A 14613-nucleotide genomic window follows, 5' to 3' on the forward strand; every position below is an offset into this window, starting at 1 on the left:
AGGATGTAGCCCTCCATATATTGTTGGGCTCCAGCTCCCATCAGCCAGCAGTGATGGTATTTGTAGCCCCGCAAAACCCGAAATGTCACAGCTTCCGCGTCCCTGATTTGGGTCTCGTTCCCACGTTAAGCTAAGCGTGCCATCAAGTGCAGCTATGTGCTACAGTTGGATTGCTGCGCCTGAGGCTGCAACAGCCGGCACACTTATCTTGGGCGTGAGATTCCCTCAGCATCGCTGAAACTTGCTTCTGAGTAGACCAGAGAGGCTTGCCCTCTGGCCCCGCGAACTAAGCGCCAGCCCCATCGAGTTCAACAGGAACCTTCGACGCAGCGCGCCTTTCCTCGGTGCAGCCCCGCACAGGATCCGCTTCCTCGTTCAGGCTCCCCCAATGCAACGGCGGTGCAACCAGGAGCGGATCCCCCACCCCGGAAGAGCGTGCCTTCCCTCCCAAATTGGCCGCGCGCTCCAGAAAAGGGGGTGGGGGGTGGGAGAGACGCGCCGCTTGCCCGCCTCACCCAGCCCGGACGGGGGCGGGCGGAGAATGTCAGCTCGAACAACTTCCTACTGGGCTCCCGGCGGCAGGCAGTAAAAAAAAAAAAAAGCAAAAGCGACCTTTTCAACTGCTGCCAACGTCGCCGGCCGATTCCTGCCCCCTGGCAGCGTGGAGGAAGCGATGAATGGCCAGAAAGGGGAGGTGGCTGACGCGCTGCACTCCCCGGGCCGCCGCCGCCGCCTGTCCTGCCTGTGCATCTCGCTCCACCCCGTCGCCGTCGCCGCCGCTACGGCCGCGCACTTTCCCCCCGGAGCCCGCGCTGCCGCCGCCGCCGCCACAGAGGAAAGAGGCACCGGGACACCGCCGCCGCCCGGGGCAAGGCGCGGGGCCGAGACAGCTGCGCGAGGAACCTGGACGGCGCTCCTCCTCCTCCTCCCTCTCTCCGTCCCCCGCCTTTCTCCTTCTCCTTTCTGTTTTGGCGGGCGGGAGTCTCCCTGCCATGACTGCGCCGAGGGAGCCTGAGCGAACATGAGCCGCCGCGGCGAGGGCGAATTCCTGAACTGCCGCCTTTCTCCCCCCGCCGCCGCCGCCGCGACCATGAGGAGGCTGGCGCTGCTCGCGTTGCCTCTCTTGCTGTGCCTGGGCGAGGTAAGGCGCGGACGGTTTGGAGGACTGCCACCCCCACCCCACCCAACCCAGGCTTTCCCTCGCGTCCACCTACATGCCCGGGGATCTACATGTCTCGGTCGGCGAACCTGCTTCCCCTGAGTAAACCCATCCATCTTTCGTCTTCCTACCTGTCTCTCTCTCTCCCCCCCCCCTTCCCTTACAAGTCCCTCCTTGGCTTAAGCTAGGGCAGCCTAATACGTCGTGGGTAGGGCAGCCTGTAGCTCTCCAGACGCTGCTGGACTCCAACTCCCAGCATCCCCGATCGTGGGTTTCGCTGCTCGGGGCTGATGGGACTTGGAGTCCAGCAACAGCTGGAGGGGCCACCAGCTTCTCCAGCATCTCTACTATACGTGCTTGGTTTTGTTTTAGGGGACTGTCCCCCACCCCCGTTGAGGATAACGGGTCGTCTGAGGAAAGTCATATAAGATTGGGGCGGAAGTCTATAAGAAACTGCTCTGGTCCTTTTAAAACAAACGGCAACAGGGCATGACCCTCTCTGGTTCCTAGTCACTTCTGGTGTGTGTTTGTTTTGAACCCTGAATTCCTGCAAGCCACTGTGCCTCACTCATTAGAAGTCAATGGGTTTAGCCAACTCTGCGCTGTTACAAACTGGCTGCGGAGGAAGTGTCCACGCATGACTCTGAATGTGCCTGTGTATGTATTTGCAAGGGAATAATGAAAGAAAGCTTTTGATGTACACTCTGTCTAGCCAATGCAGTTTTTCTATTCGAATTACAGATATAGGGAACTGTTGACTAGTTATTACATAGCATAGCAATCCTATGTATGCTTACTAAGGAGGAAGCAGCAATGAACTTAGGAGGACTTTGAACATGCATGTTGTGTGTTTTGAAGTGATCTCTGATCATGCCTGTAAAATCACTAATCCAGATAATCTAACCTTTGATACACCTCAGCTGCTTGTATTTAGACTCAGATTTAAAACAGTAGCCAACCTTAATAATGCATGTTGGAGCACCTGCTCAAAATCACATAACTTGCACTCATTTCCCTTTAAATCGTCTTGTTGTGCTCTCAAATTAGCATGGTTAAAGAACGATAAAAGTAAAAAACTTTCCCCACCCCCTACATACCCTTTAAATCTAAGTTTTTGGAAGAAACCATTATGTTAATCTATAATTAGGAAATGAGGGGGTGGTAGCTATTCTGGATGCCAACACAGAGTATAATTGTGTAATATTGGGTGATAGCATGGAATGGTGATCTTAATTCATGCTAGTTGCTATGGCTACAGAAATGGAAAGTTGTGTTTGGTCAGGATAATTGATCTGGAATGAGATTATTGCCTATTGCCCATTAACTAATCTTGCAAATGCACCTATTAATGGTTTCCAAACTACATGTTCTATACTAAATCCATCTAAGCGGCGGAAAACCCAATTGGGCCAAGGGCCCCTAGATGAGAGTACTGGCAGGTTGCAAGATGTGTATGAGCACCTGTGTTGCTACTGTGCTTGAGTCATTTGCTGACGAAGACGCAGGTATGACCCCAGGGTTTCCTACAGCCATCGTGACATGTAGTTCTGCCCTACTGTGGATATGATGGAATGCAGATAAGGAGTGCTATCATAAAGAAGATCAAAGTGCAGTGTGTAGCGATGATTTTAATAGGCAATTGCATTCTTTGGTGTAACATAGATTGGTTATGTAGTTTAATTGTATTGGCTAGCCTGGTCTATTGCCACAGCTGTCGTCATCGTCCATTATTCCCAAAGAACTCTGAATATGCTGCAAGCCAAACAAAAAAAAAACACAAAAAAAACCAATCACTTTCCTTACAGCAGTGGAAAAAGAAGTCATTTTATTTCTTGCGTGCTCTCTCTCTCTCTCTCTCTCTCTCTCTCGTACACAACTTTCCCCTCATCATTGCTATTGGTAGATGATATACCCTTTGAAGCAAAAGAGATGGTTGGGTCAGATTTTACTGATTGCATTAAAAGTTTGGGTGAAAAGCTATATCATCTTATCTAACTTGGTCTGAATATTGGTATTTCTGGGAGTCTTAATATGAGAGAAGAATCAACTTTCAGAGAACAGGTGTGTAGTGTATGCACACGCATGGTGGTCCTGGTTAAGATATGGGAGAACAGACACCCCAAAGATGGAAGAATCCAAAATACATTAGGAATGGTTTTGTGGGAGAAAACTACTGCAAAGATTGGACAAGGTCACCCCATGTCTGGAGCAAAAAGGCTTCTGATCTGCTGCATAATGGTATAGTTGTGGCAGTCCTTTAGTGAAGTTCTCAGATGTTCCCTAGAATTATGAGACCTGAACAACTTTATTGCCTAATTTGGGAAAAGGTAATTAAAGTTGTAGAAGGTATTTGAAGAAAATAATTGCAGTTGGACCATTGAACTGCAGGCTGATGTCAATAGTGTCTTGGGGCCTCCTCTAATGTCACTTTCTAAGATTCTGGGTGAATGCACTTTAATGCATATAGGTATAATGTTGGAAGGGCTCGCTTCTTGCATATTAACATTTCCCCAGTAATTTATTTATGTGGTTTTGGGCGTCTTCAGAAACCAGTTGACATTTCCTCTTGAGTAACCTTCAAAGGACCACATGCCAGTAATGGGTGGGTCCAAAGGCAAAATCTACAGACCAGCACATGTAAATTTTGACTTCATGCAGCTAGTTTCCACACACTTGTGCCCCTCTCTATCCTCCACCTAAACAACCAAGAGGCATTATCAGAGTTCAAGTATACATTCCAGCCAGGCAAAAACACTGGCAGGACTAGTAAGGGATGTGGACTGGAGAGACGGGGTGGGAAGAATTCCAAGGGCCAGGTAAGAGAGGTCCGGAGGGCCATATTTGCCCCTCTACCAGAAAAACACCCCAGGGCCTCCAGTTCCCCAGCCCAGGTATGTCGCATATACGGTATATAATAATCTTTCAAATATGTCAAGCCACAAAAGTGAAAACTTTAGTAGTCCTCTTTCGATGGTGTGATTCTAAGTAAAGTGAACACATGAGGACGGATAATGGAGATGAGGACAAAATTCTTGGGGAGCCTTCACAAGTAGAGGAGGCTGCCTGCTTCAGACATTCACTGACCAACTCTTAGAGAATGACAGGAGAGGAGAGGAGCAGGGCACCCATCTGAATTGCCCTCCCAGAACCAGAACACCATCATGAGCATCTTTGCCACGGGGTCCAGGTGGCCTTGATGGCTAGGAGTGCCTTTTATCAGCATCGGCTACAGCCATTCCTGCATAAGGGTAACTTTACTAAGGCAGTCTGTACATTTGTAATTTCAGGACTGGTTTACTGCAATGCTAGGCTGTGGTGACGTCCAACATTTCCATCTACTGCAGAACGCTGTAGCTAGAGTGGTGATGGGAACAGGCTATGGCCAACAATAACACTGGTGTTAAAAGACCTGCACTGGTTTCCCATCTGCTGCAGGGCCAGAGTCATAGTTTTTGTACTAGTGTACAAAGACCTGAACAACTAAGGACCAGGATATCTTAAGGACTGCCTTCCCCCAGCTGAATACTAAGATCAAATGGGTGAGCACTATTAGTGGTCCCCTATGGACACAGGTGGCGCTGTGGGTTAAAGCCTCAGCGCCTAGGACTTGCCGATCTAAAGGTCGGCGGTTCGAATCCCTGCTGCGGGGTGCGCTCCCGCTGCTCGGTCCCAGCGCCTGCCAACCTAGCAGTTCGAAAGCACCTCCGGGTGCAAGAAGATAAATAGGGACTGCTTACCAGCGGGAAGGTAAACGGCGTTTCCGTGTGCAGCTCTGGCTCGCCAGAGCAGCGATGTCACGCTGGCCACGTGACCCGGAAGAGTCTCCGGACAGCGCTGACCCCTGGCCTCTTGAGTGAGATGGGCGCACAACCCCAGAGTCTGTCAAGACTGGCCCGTATGGGCAGGGGTACCTTTACCTTTACCTATGGACCAGAAGGATGGCTCCAGTCAACAAGCAGTTGTGCCTTCAGTGTAGTGGGCCCTACGCTATGACATCCCTCCCGTTAGAAAACAGGCACACAGCATCGCTGCTAAGTTTCAGCTGTCTGGTTAAAACTTTTTATTTCAGGAGGTCTTTGCACCATGAATGCTGTTCTGATGATTTACTTCTTTATGTTGTATATTTTTATTCTCTGCAAACTGCTTTAAGACCCATATGAGGGGGGAAACAGAATGTAATTTTTAGGAATAAGATGGCTAAATTTGAGAATCTGAATTAACACAGCTTTAAAATAATGGATAAATGTTTCTCGACATGTAACCTGCCAGCCTGCCGAGCCTCAGCGGCTGAGCACCAGGTCCCTGTTCAATCCCTGACATCTCCAGGTAGGTTTGGGAGAGTGAAAACCCCGGACAGCTGCCCCTAGTGAATGGATACAATACTGCGCTAGATGAGCCAATGGTCAGATTGAGTTTCCTATGTTCTCTCTGCTTCTACAGCCTTTGGGGCTGTCCCTGCTGGTCACAAGTGGTTTAGTTCCACTTACCAAGGTTTACTTTTCAGATTAGGGCATTTTTGTTGTCAACAGCAAGACAAATGTGGGAGTGGCCCTTTGGCAGTGACTCAGACCATGGGATTGATCGCCCTGACTTTTTAGTTGAAGCCCTGTGCCTTCATTGACTACAGTGGCTTTACTTGCAGATTATTCACCCTTGCAGCATGTTTAAAGAGTCGCAGATTTGTTCTGGCATATGCTTTTATGGGCTGGTTCCCACCTCTTCAAACTACTGATATATCCCAAAGCTCCTTCCCACCACTTATTCTTTCTGACAGTCTGCTTAATGATAATGCACATAAGCTCTTCGTTCCTTGGTGAACTTGCATTCCTTTCCCAGAAGCTGTTTACACTCGTATTGTGACCAAAGTTTGAGGAAGACGGTCACAGTTCCGCTATAATAAGCTTAAGTTGTGTTGCTGCTAGTTAATTAGTTACAAATGCTCTTATCACAGTCAGCATTTAATCTCTCTTACTTCCCTAATGCTGGGAGAAGCATATCTGGAGTTCTTGTGTCTACTTTACACTGAATAATGGAGAGGGAAGGGGAGTGGCAAGCGCAAAAGAGGGAGGACTCTTAGAGGACAATTCTCTCTATTCCGGCAGCATCTTTCCAATTGCTTCTCCCTTTATTTGCCCCAAGGCAGTTTGCTAAAAAGCTTCAGTGTGAATTATCTCATTACAAAGCATCTCTGTTCAAAGCAAATATTTTGTTATTGTGAGTCCAGTTTGCTGCTTCTTCTCTCTTTGCCCCCAACCCCCTGACTGAGCATCTGTCTTTAGTTTATGCGTTTACATTTTTTACACGTTATACATCTAGTTAATTTCTATCTCTCTCCCTCTCTGCCCCCAGCCCCCCCTTTTCCATTTTGCATGAAAAGGGTGCTTTAGAATATGGGCTTGGAAACCTTTGTTTTAAAAGAGGTCAGCAGGGCAGGGAAAATACTCAAGATTCCGAGGCATCAACATCAATTTTTTAGGCATCAGTTCAGTGTAGGGCTGAGAAATACTTCAAATTCCTAAATGCCACCATGGGCTTGTTAGTATCCAAGCAACCAATTTGATCAGCCCTTGTGATTTCTGTTTACCTATGGCATTTATTGGCTTACCTTTGTTAAGTCATCATGTGAGTCTAAGTGCTGCTGTAGCATAGTGGTCAAGGATGCAATATTACACCAGAGTTATGCAGGCTGAGGGGCTAGTGAAACACTAGTGGCACAACTGCTAACATCAGTGCAAGTGAGTAGCCACCATCACTTGTCCTCTCTGGGAGGAAGAACTGGAGTGCAGTAGTGGGGTCTACTGGAGGCTATTTTGCTGAGCCCCCCCCCCCCCCCCCGCAAAAGCAAAGCCAGGTTGGGATGCAGTGATCTTCATTGGAGCAGTTCTTCCACCTGTAGAGGAATCCATCCAAGACCTGTCGTGTGGATGTAAAATCTCACACATGTCCAGAGAATAGTGCTATCCTTTCAATGCAGCATAGTGTCTGTTATCATCCTATAAAGCTCTGGCAGAGGATTCGTTTGCTTGCAAATGCTTCTGCTCCTCTGGTTGCTGCTACACTGAATCTGTGATGAGCATACTCTCTTTTGTTCATTGCAGAGTTAATAAATCATAGAGTCAGTTGCAGCCAAATTTGTTCTCTGAAGCCAGACCAATTCAGAACTTAGACATTTCCCAACATGCGTAAGTATTCAGCCTAGGAAAGTACCCTCTAAATATCTGTTTCCAAATCTCTGGTAGACAAAGGTGCATGAGTCGTAAAAGTGTAGAATTGCAAGTAATGATCAGAGAATGCATACATAAATCAATCTTGGAGTATGGAAGTATCAGCGAAATATAATGTATCCAGTGCTCAGCTATATCACATGTAGTTTTACGAAGGGGGTGGAAAGGGGGTGGATTTAAGGGCTAGCAATCTGAGAATAAATCAAGGTGATATCAATGAAGCAGACAAACTCTAAATCAAATACAAAATAAAGTCAATACAGTGTTTATTTTTAGTGGACGGCAGATATGTAATCAACAGACACCACTACAATAATTCATTCTCTATCTCCATCTCTCGTGCACTTTAAACGAATAAATGAAGTTGCTAGCCCATATCATTCATTCCCTTCCCTTCTGCAATTAATGTTGTGTGAATGGTGAGATGATTCTACGATGCAAATGGTCCTGCCCCTCCCATATGACTCTGTTGCTGCAACCTCCCTCCCTACCCAATGTATTGGGGGCTGAACTTTTGCAGCAGAAAGGCGGTTCAACTCAAACAAGCTCCCTGCATGATTTAACAGTCTGGTCTTCCTGGGTCTTAAATAAAACAAGGCACTTCCTTCAGCTGGGAAGGACGAAGGAATGGTGATGGGTTCTGCATGGGAGGGGCAGGGTCACTCTCCCTCTCATGCAATGGAAACTTGTGTTTGCGTGTGCAGAGAACAACTGAATAGGGCTATTCTCTTGGCCTGAAAGCATTCGTTTGGGACAGCTGCTCCCGGTCCTTCTCAGGCAATGGGGAAAATGACAAATAACTACATTACCTGCAGTGAGAGAAGGCATGTCAACAATGTCCCGCTGAAATTTAATCGCTCAGCATTAGCCACAACTTTTAAAATGAGAGAGAGAGAGAGAGAGAGAGAGAGAGAGAGAGAGAGAGAGAGAGAGAGAGAGAGATGGAAATTCTGTGTACAGTTAAGAGCTCATCCCTCAGTGAACCTTCATACCTGGAGCTTACTGTTGAGAATTTCCATGCCATGTAAATTATCTTTTGTTAGAGAAACGTGAGATTTGAAAGCATGTGGGTGTGTTGGTACATAATATAATTTTCTGATTACACAATGAGGATGGATATTACTAATTACTGCTACTAATTACAGGCTCGCTGCTGGAGAATATGAAAGTTGGCTAGCTTTGCGATATAGCAACCAAGCGCTTCCTTTTTCCAAAAATAGAGCCTCTTGCATATGGCAAGCTTAAGACTCATCTCTGCTCTACATTCTTTTTCCGCTACTCAGTTGAGATCTGCTAATTGGCTTCTATTCACTTAAAAGTAAGAGAACACTATTAGCTGCCTGTTCCTGCAAAACTTTGAAACAAAAGACAAAAACCGGAGGTTGCTAAGTGTCAGAAGACTCGTTTGGCTAGCTTTAAAACTAGCTCAAGTGGCAATCCGCACCTATAATATAAAATAAGACTACAAAGAGAGATGCAGTACTGTAAAAAGAAAGCAGCAAGAATATGCCTTGGTTCAGGTGACAATATGTATAGCCCTGACAGGCTTTGGCTGGATCCAGCAGAGATATTTTTTCTGTTCTGTTCCATTACTTCATGTGGCTTCTGCATATGGCAAGTCCTGTTTCTTGCGCCTAGCTCTAGCTATCGATGTGAATTAGCCTCTTTATAGCAAATTAAATCGTAAGACAATTTTTTGTTCTGTCTTGCTTTTTCTCACATTTGCTCAGATCACCACTTTTAGCTTCACAGGGACTTGGTCAGTTGGTCAAGGTTGAAAGATAGCAATTTGCTCAAGCGCTCCTGTCCTCCCTCGGTGTAAACAAAGTGGTGGGGATTTGAACCTGGTTCCAAATTGCCATAACCAAAGCTCTTTGCCAGACAACTGCTGTGTATAGTCAATATTCCAAACAGTCTCTTTGTTTCGCCACAGTGATGGTGAATGTATGCAAACACTTTGTTAAAATAGCAACCTTTTGCTATTTTACATCTTTTAGGAATTCATTATGGGAATGAATTGATGGAAATTAATTGAAGCCTCATTTTTGACCCTATATGTCATGGGTAGGCCTGGGGGCTGGATCCGGCCCATTCATCTTCTCAATCCAGCCCACAGATGGTCCGGGAATCAGCGTGTTTGTACATGAGTAGAATGTGTCCTTTTATTTAAAATGCATCTCTGGGTTATTTGTGGGGCATAGGAATTCGTTCACCCCCCCCCAAAAAAATATAGTCCGGTCCCCCACAAGGTCTGAGGGACAGTGGACCGGCTCCCTGCACAAAATGTTTGCTGACCCCTGCTATATGTAGCCAGGAAGGGCATATTTTTCACCTGAACAATTCTACACACAAACGCAAACTGTCTCTCCATAAACATGAAAAGCAGCAATTGCTCAGCTGGCAGCAGTTACTTGGCATATGTTGAAGGATGATGCCAAGAGTATGTGCCGTTGCTTAACTGTTCATGTAGCTGGCTTCAGCTAGGTTGCTTGGTTTTGTCCTTTTATGGGGTTGAGATTTGCATATGCTCATTTTCTGTGTGATAGGCCATATCAGATAGGGGATTGGGCATGGTACTTAGGCTAGATCATGCACAAGGATAACACAGTCATTATCGAACAGGTGAGATGTTTGGATTGAGACCTATGGGCATAAAGTAGGCATAAATTTGAGAATGGATGCCTGCAACCTTTAGATGCATGGAAAGAAAAGACTAGGGAGGGTTAGACTGAAGAGGCTGTCTGAAATGTGGTAAAGTCATAGGGATGGAGTTTTGCAGCAGATTGAGGTACCAAAACCATGACTTTGCAAATAATTGTTCCAGAATGTTTATCTTCTTAAACACAAAGACTCTCCTCCTGCAAGAGAGGGGAGTGGTTGTGGGTGGGAGCCGGACTCCGCCCCAAGCAAGGGGCGTTTGCCCCCTGCCTCCCACTCACCTGGCTGGTGCCCACGGCCAGGCGCCCAACCAGGTGCCTTCAAGGGGCCGTGTACAGCAGCCTAAATTGCTACGGCGCCAACCTCACTTTTCGGCGTCCCGTCGCGAGTCACCCACCCTCCACTCCCTTAGAACAGGGTTTCAGTTTTCTTTTGGCCTTGCTATGGACCTTAGGTTGGTCGCCCTGGTTGTCCGGGGGGCCTGGTAGGAGTTTTTCCATTTGGCGTTAGGTTTTTTGGTTTTTTCGCCTACCTCGTAGCAATCGTCACAACTTTTGTGGTATTGGTGGGTAGGTTAGGCATTGGAATAATGTGTTGTGGTGTGTGGAAGGGCTAGGTGTGGCCATCGCCTACGCCTTCAATTTTTGGGTATTCCGTTAAAGGAATCCGTCAGTCGTGTATTCTGTCTGATGCCTGCGTGACGGGAGGCCATGGCACGACCCTCGGTGACATCAGGGGAGAGCTTATAGTTGGATTAGCATAAACAGGCTCCACCTACTGGTGAATAAACCCCCCTCTCTAGACTCACCCCTCTCCGAGTGGGTGGAGTCAGCTGACGTAATCCAATGCCTAAGCCAATACCTTTTCACTCGCTGTAATCAATAAAGTTGTGGCCTTTTCTTGCCCATTAACCTTATATCACGTGTCCTTGTGTTTTCATTCCACTATGCAGGGATTGGGTCCTCGAACCACAAACTTAATTTATTTACTAACAGCTATTGTTGTAACTTAAATGAAATAATTCATTGTTAAGATTAAATTAAGCCTCCTTTCTAATCTTGCTTTTAGTGTTTCCTAAAAGTTCCAATTAAAAAACCCCATATATATGCATGTGTATTAAGGCAGGGGAGACCCAGAGATATGCATGTACATGTCTTGCCAGGAAGAGAAAATTACCTTTTTCTGCAAACCACGCCCACCTGCGCCACACCTGATGTCATATGTGATGTCAGATGTATAGCAGATAACGATGTGAATACAAAGGTACAGTTCTAATCTTAAACTGTTACGATTGCTGTCAGTGCTGGCTGGTGCTCACAGCAAGCTCCAGGGATTAGCTGGACTGTGGAGGTCCTCTAGTGCAGGTGATTCCTGCCTAAAGTTGGGCTTGATGTAGCTGCCATTAGGCTTGATGTAGTCAGCTGATTGATGCTATCAGGAAGTCCCACAGGGAGGACAAGCTGGGCTGCAAAGAAGGAAAGGAAAGAATGGTGAACATAGTTAATATGGGCTCCCAATTCTTTCCTTTTGAGGTTGGGTTACCTGATGATACGGTGATGTCAGGTAATCGGTTTACGTGGAGTAGGAAGCTTGATCTTGTTCCCTGTTGCTGACTTAAGATGAGTCCAGCTGGATCACCCGTTCTAGTCCAGCTTTCTTTTCCCACAGTGGTCAATCAGGTGAAAAGCCTGCAAGCAAGACATGAATGCTACAGCTTTCTCCCCACTTGTGCTCCCCAGCAACTGATATTCAGGGGCCTTATGCCTCTGCTCATGAAGATAGCACATAGCTATCAATAACCAGTAGCCACTGATAGTCTTTTCCTCCATTAATTTGCCTAACCCTCTATTGAAGCTGTCCAAGTTTCTGGTCACCTCCATATCCTGTGGATGCAAATTTCATACCTTAACTATGCACCTTGTGAATAAATATTTATTTGTCCCGAATATCCCTCCATTCAGCTTCATTAGAAGGCCCTCTCTTATAGTATTATGAGTGAGGGAGAAGTGTCTGCATCACCACAGTTTATTGCATATTTAAGAAACAGGCTACCTTACTCATATGTTCCAGGTCATAAGCTTGTGTGTATTCTACCACATATAAGAATGCCTGGCAGATAAAAATGTACGTATGCTAAGTATGTATGCCATACTTGTTGTAAATCAGTCAACCAAGTAGAAAACCGTACCACCCAGAAAATTCTTTGCTTATATTTACTCTCTTGCAGTCTAGCTTTAAACAAGGAAATTGACACAAGGAAATTGTGAAGTACTAATGAACTGACCTCTGGTTACAGATGCTTCAGGTTACAGACTCCGCTAACCCAGAAACAGTACCTCGGGTTAAGAACTTTGCTTCAGGATGAGAACAGAAATCGTGCAGTGGTGGCGCGGCAGCAGCGGGAGGCCCCATTAGCTAAAGTGGTACCTCAGGTTAAGAACAGTTTCAGGTTAAGAACGGACCTCCGGAACAAATTAAGTTCTTAACCTGAGGTAAGGTCTGAACCCATAAGGCTGTGATCCAAAATTTCACTTTAGCCATGAACTCAAGCCACTCCTATTCCTTCAATCCTCAGTCAACGTTTGCGGTACAGGAGCAATAATACTGAACTACCTTGCAAAGCTGTCATTGCTAGATCTACAGATTTTGCTCTGGGGGGCAAAGGTTCTGCCCTGCAGCCTCCCCCTGCCCCCTGTCTCTTTGAGAGCAGCAGTGCTGGGTTAAGGGAACAAAGAGGAGCAAGTCTTTATTCCTTCTGTGCCCCATTCAGACTTCCATAGAATGTCCCACCTTTTTGCCCGCTCCAGGAAAAGGAATGTGAGGAGGAGTGTCAATGGAGGACAAAGGGGAGAAACTTTTTCACCATTGATTGTTGTCATTGTCCTGCCGCTGGGCCGGCCACTACAGCTTCACACTTTCCTCTCCTTGGGGTGGATAAGGAGGAGGGCTTTTCTCGGCCACTGTAGATGGGCCATAGCCAACCACACCTCATCCATTGTCAGGGCCTGACTTCACCTTTACATTCCTGCTGGTTACGCTCCTAGTGTCCACCCACCTCTTTGAATATGTGGAATCTGGCTAGAACATAAGGACTGTGATGTGGCTGCAGTGTGCCTCTGTCCCATGCAGGATGCTGTTCTGCTGCCCGGGGCACGTATCCCCTCTTGCCTCCAGGCCTAAAAGCTAATCTGCAAATTAACCTACTAATATTAGAGGTGGTGGATAGAATGCATATGAGGTGCTTTGAATGCTCAGAAAGCACTTTATATATTGAATTGCGTACTTAGGCCCTGCTTTCCATCCAGAATTGACTCACAAAGTAGTTTACAACAATTGAAAACCATCGCGAAGAGGCGCTCAAAAATGTTAGCCATAAATTGTTTGTATGAGAGGATATTATATAAGAGCTACCCCCACAAAAAACCTGAATATTCATCTGTGCAAAATGACGGTTAATATTATATAGATGACAGTACATAATATGAGTGTAAATACTGACATGATCTACCACCCCAGATATTAACAGATTAATATACTTTCTGGGAGAACCCTAAGCAGTACTATTTCCCTATCATTTCTAATGCGCTGCAGTATGTGGTTTAACTGGTTGGTGCTTACTTTCAACACTCAAATTAATTCACATTCTTTACACCCATTTGAGGATTGGTTTGCTGGCACAGCGTAAGAGTGAAGCCTTTGAGTCTTTGCTGATAAACATTAATCATCTTGGATATATCAGCAGTGTGAAGCATGTTCTGGGTTTTTTTTCAGTTCTTTCTGACCCTTGGCTAACTGGTGGCAAGAAAAAATTCCTTAACTAGTAAACATTGTTTTAAATAGTCAAAGTCCCTTTTCTTCCAAGGCAACTATGACACTCATAAGCTATGCAGTTACTGCTGGGAAAATGTAGCCCCAGTGAAACCAAAGCTACATAGAAATAAGTCCTATTGATCTCAATGAAACTTCCTTCTAGGAAAGTATATTTAGGATTCCAGTCCTAAAATCTCACCTCAGTACAGTGTAGCTCAAAGCAAGGGCCACAGCTTTTTCCATTGCAAGCAAGTAGTGATCTCTGCCATTGGCATCACGCCAATATGACCCGATTAAAAAATCCAGAAAACAGATGCAGTGCACCACTACTGGTTCTGTGCGACTTCAGAATGGAGACGTGAGGATTACAGATTTGAATGCTCTCGTATGTTAAAAATATAAAACACAACCCCCACTCTCTTTCTACATGGAAGGCAAACACACCAGCCTGTCTCAGAAAGTCACTGTGCTGGTTTGGATGCTCAACCACCTACTGGAACTGCCCTATGTGGTACAAGGTGAACCACTTCAGTACCAGCACCTTGGACTCTCAAATCCCCAGCAGCAAAGTAAAAACTGATGGCTGATAGTAAAAGATGCTGGGAGGTCCTGAAGAACCAGTAGGGCCACAATCCTCTTGGGTCACACTAGTAGCAGTTTCTATCTCGGGTCCTAGCCTACTGGCTCTTTAAGAGGCATTGAATAGAGTTACAGTATTCTCTTTAAATCTTACTGTCTGGAGTGGCAAGGGTTAGACATAAA

The 14613-nt window shown here is 46.1% G+C and overlaps 1 protein-coding gene across 1 annotated transcript in view; it reads left to right on the top strand.

The window, feature by feature from the left end:
• The first annotated feature begins 952 nt into the window (after positions 1 to 952).
• The window catches only part of LOC309366176 (receptor-type tyrosine-protein phosphatase eta-like), an 81591-nt gene continuing 67930 nt past the window's right edge, over positions 953 to 14613 (top strand). The window contains exon 1 of the mRNA XM_081904688.1: positions 953 to 1141. Within this exon, the coding sequence (XP_081760814.1) occupies positions 1022 to 1141 (120 nt within the window). The 5' untranslated portion in view covers positions 953 to 1021. The remainder of the gene's footprint in view (positions 1142 to 14613) is intronic.

The sequence above is a fragment of the Podarcis melisellensis genome (genome assembly GCF_964234715.1).
Source record: "Podarcis melisellensis genome assembly, chromosome: 1".
In the NCBI taxonomy this organism is placed as follows: Eukaryota; Metazoa; Chordata; class Lepidosauria; order Squamata; family Lacertidae; genus Podarcis; species Podarcis melisellensis.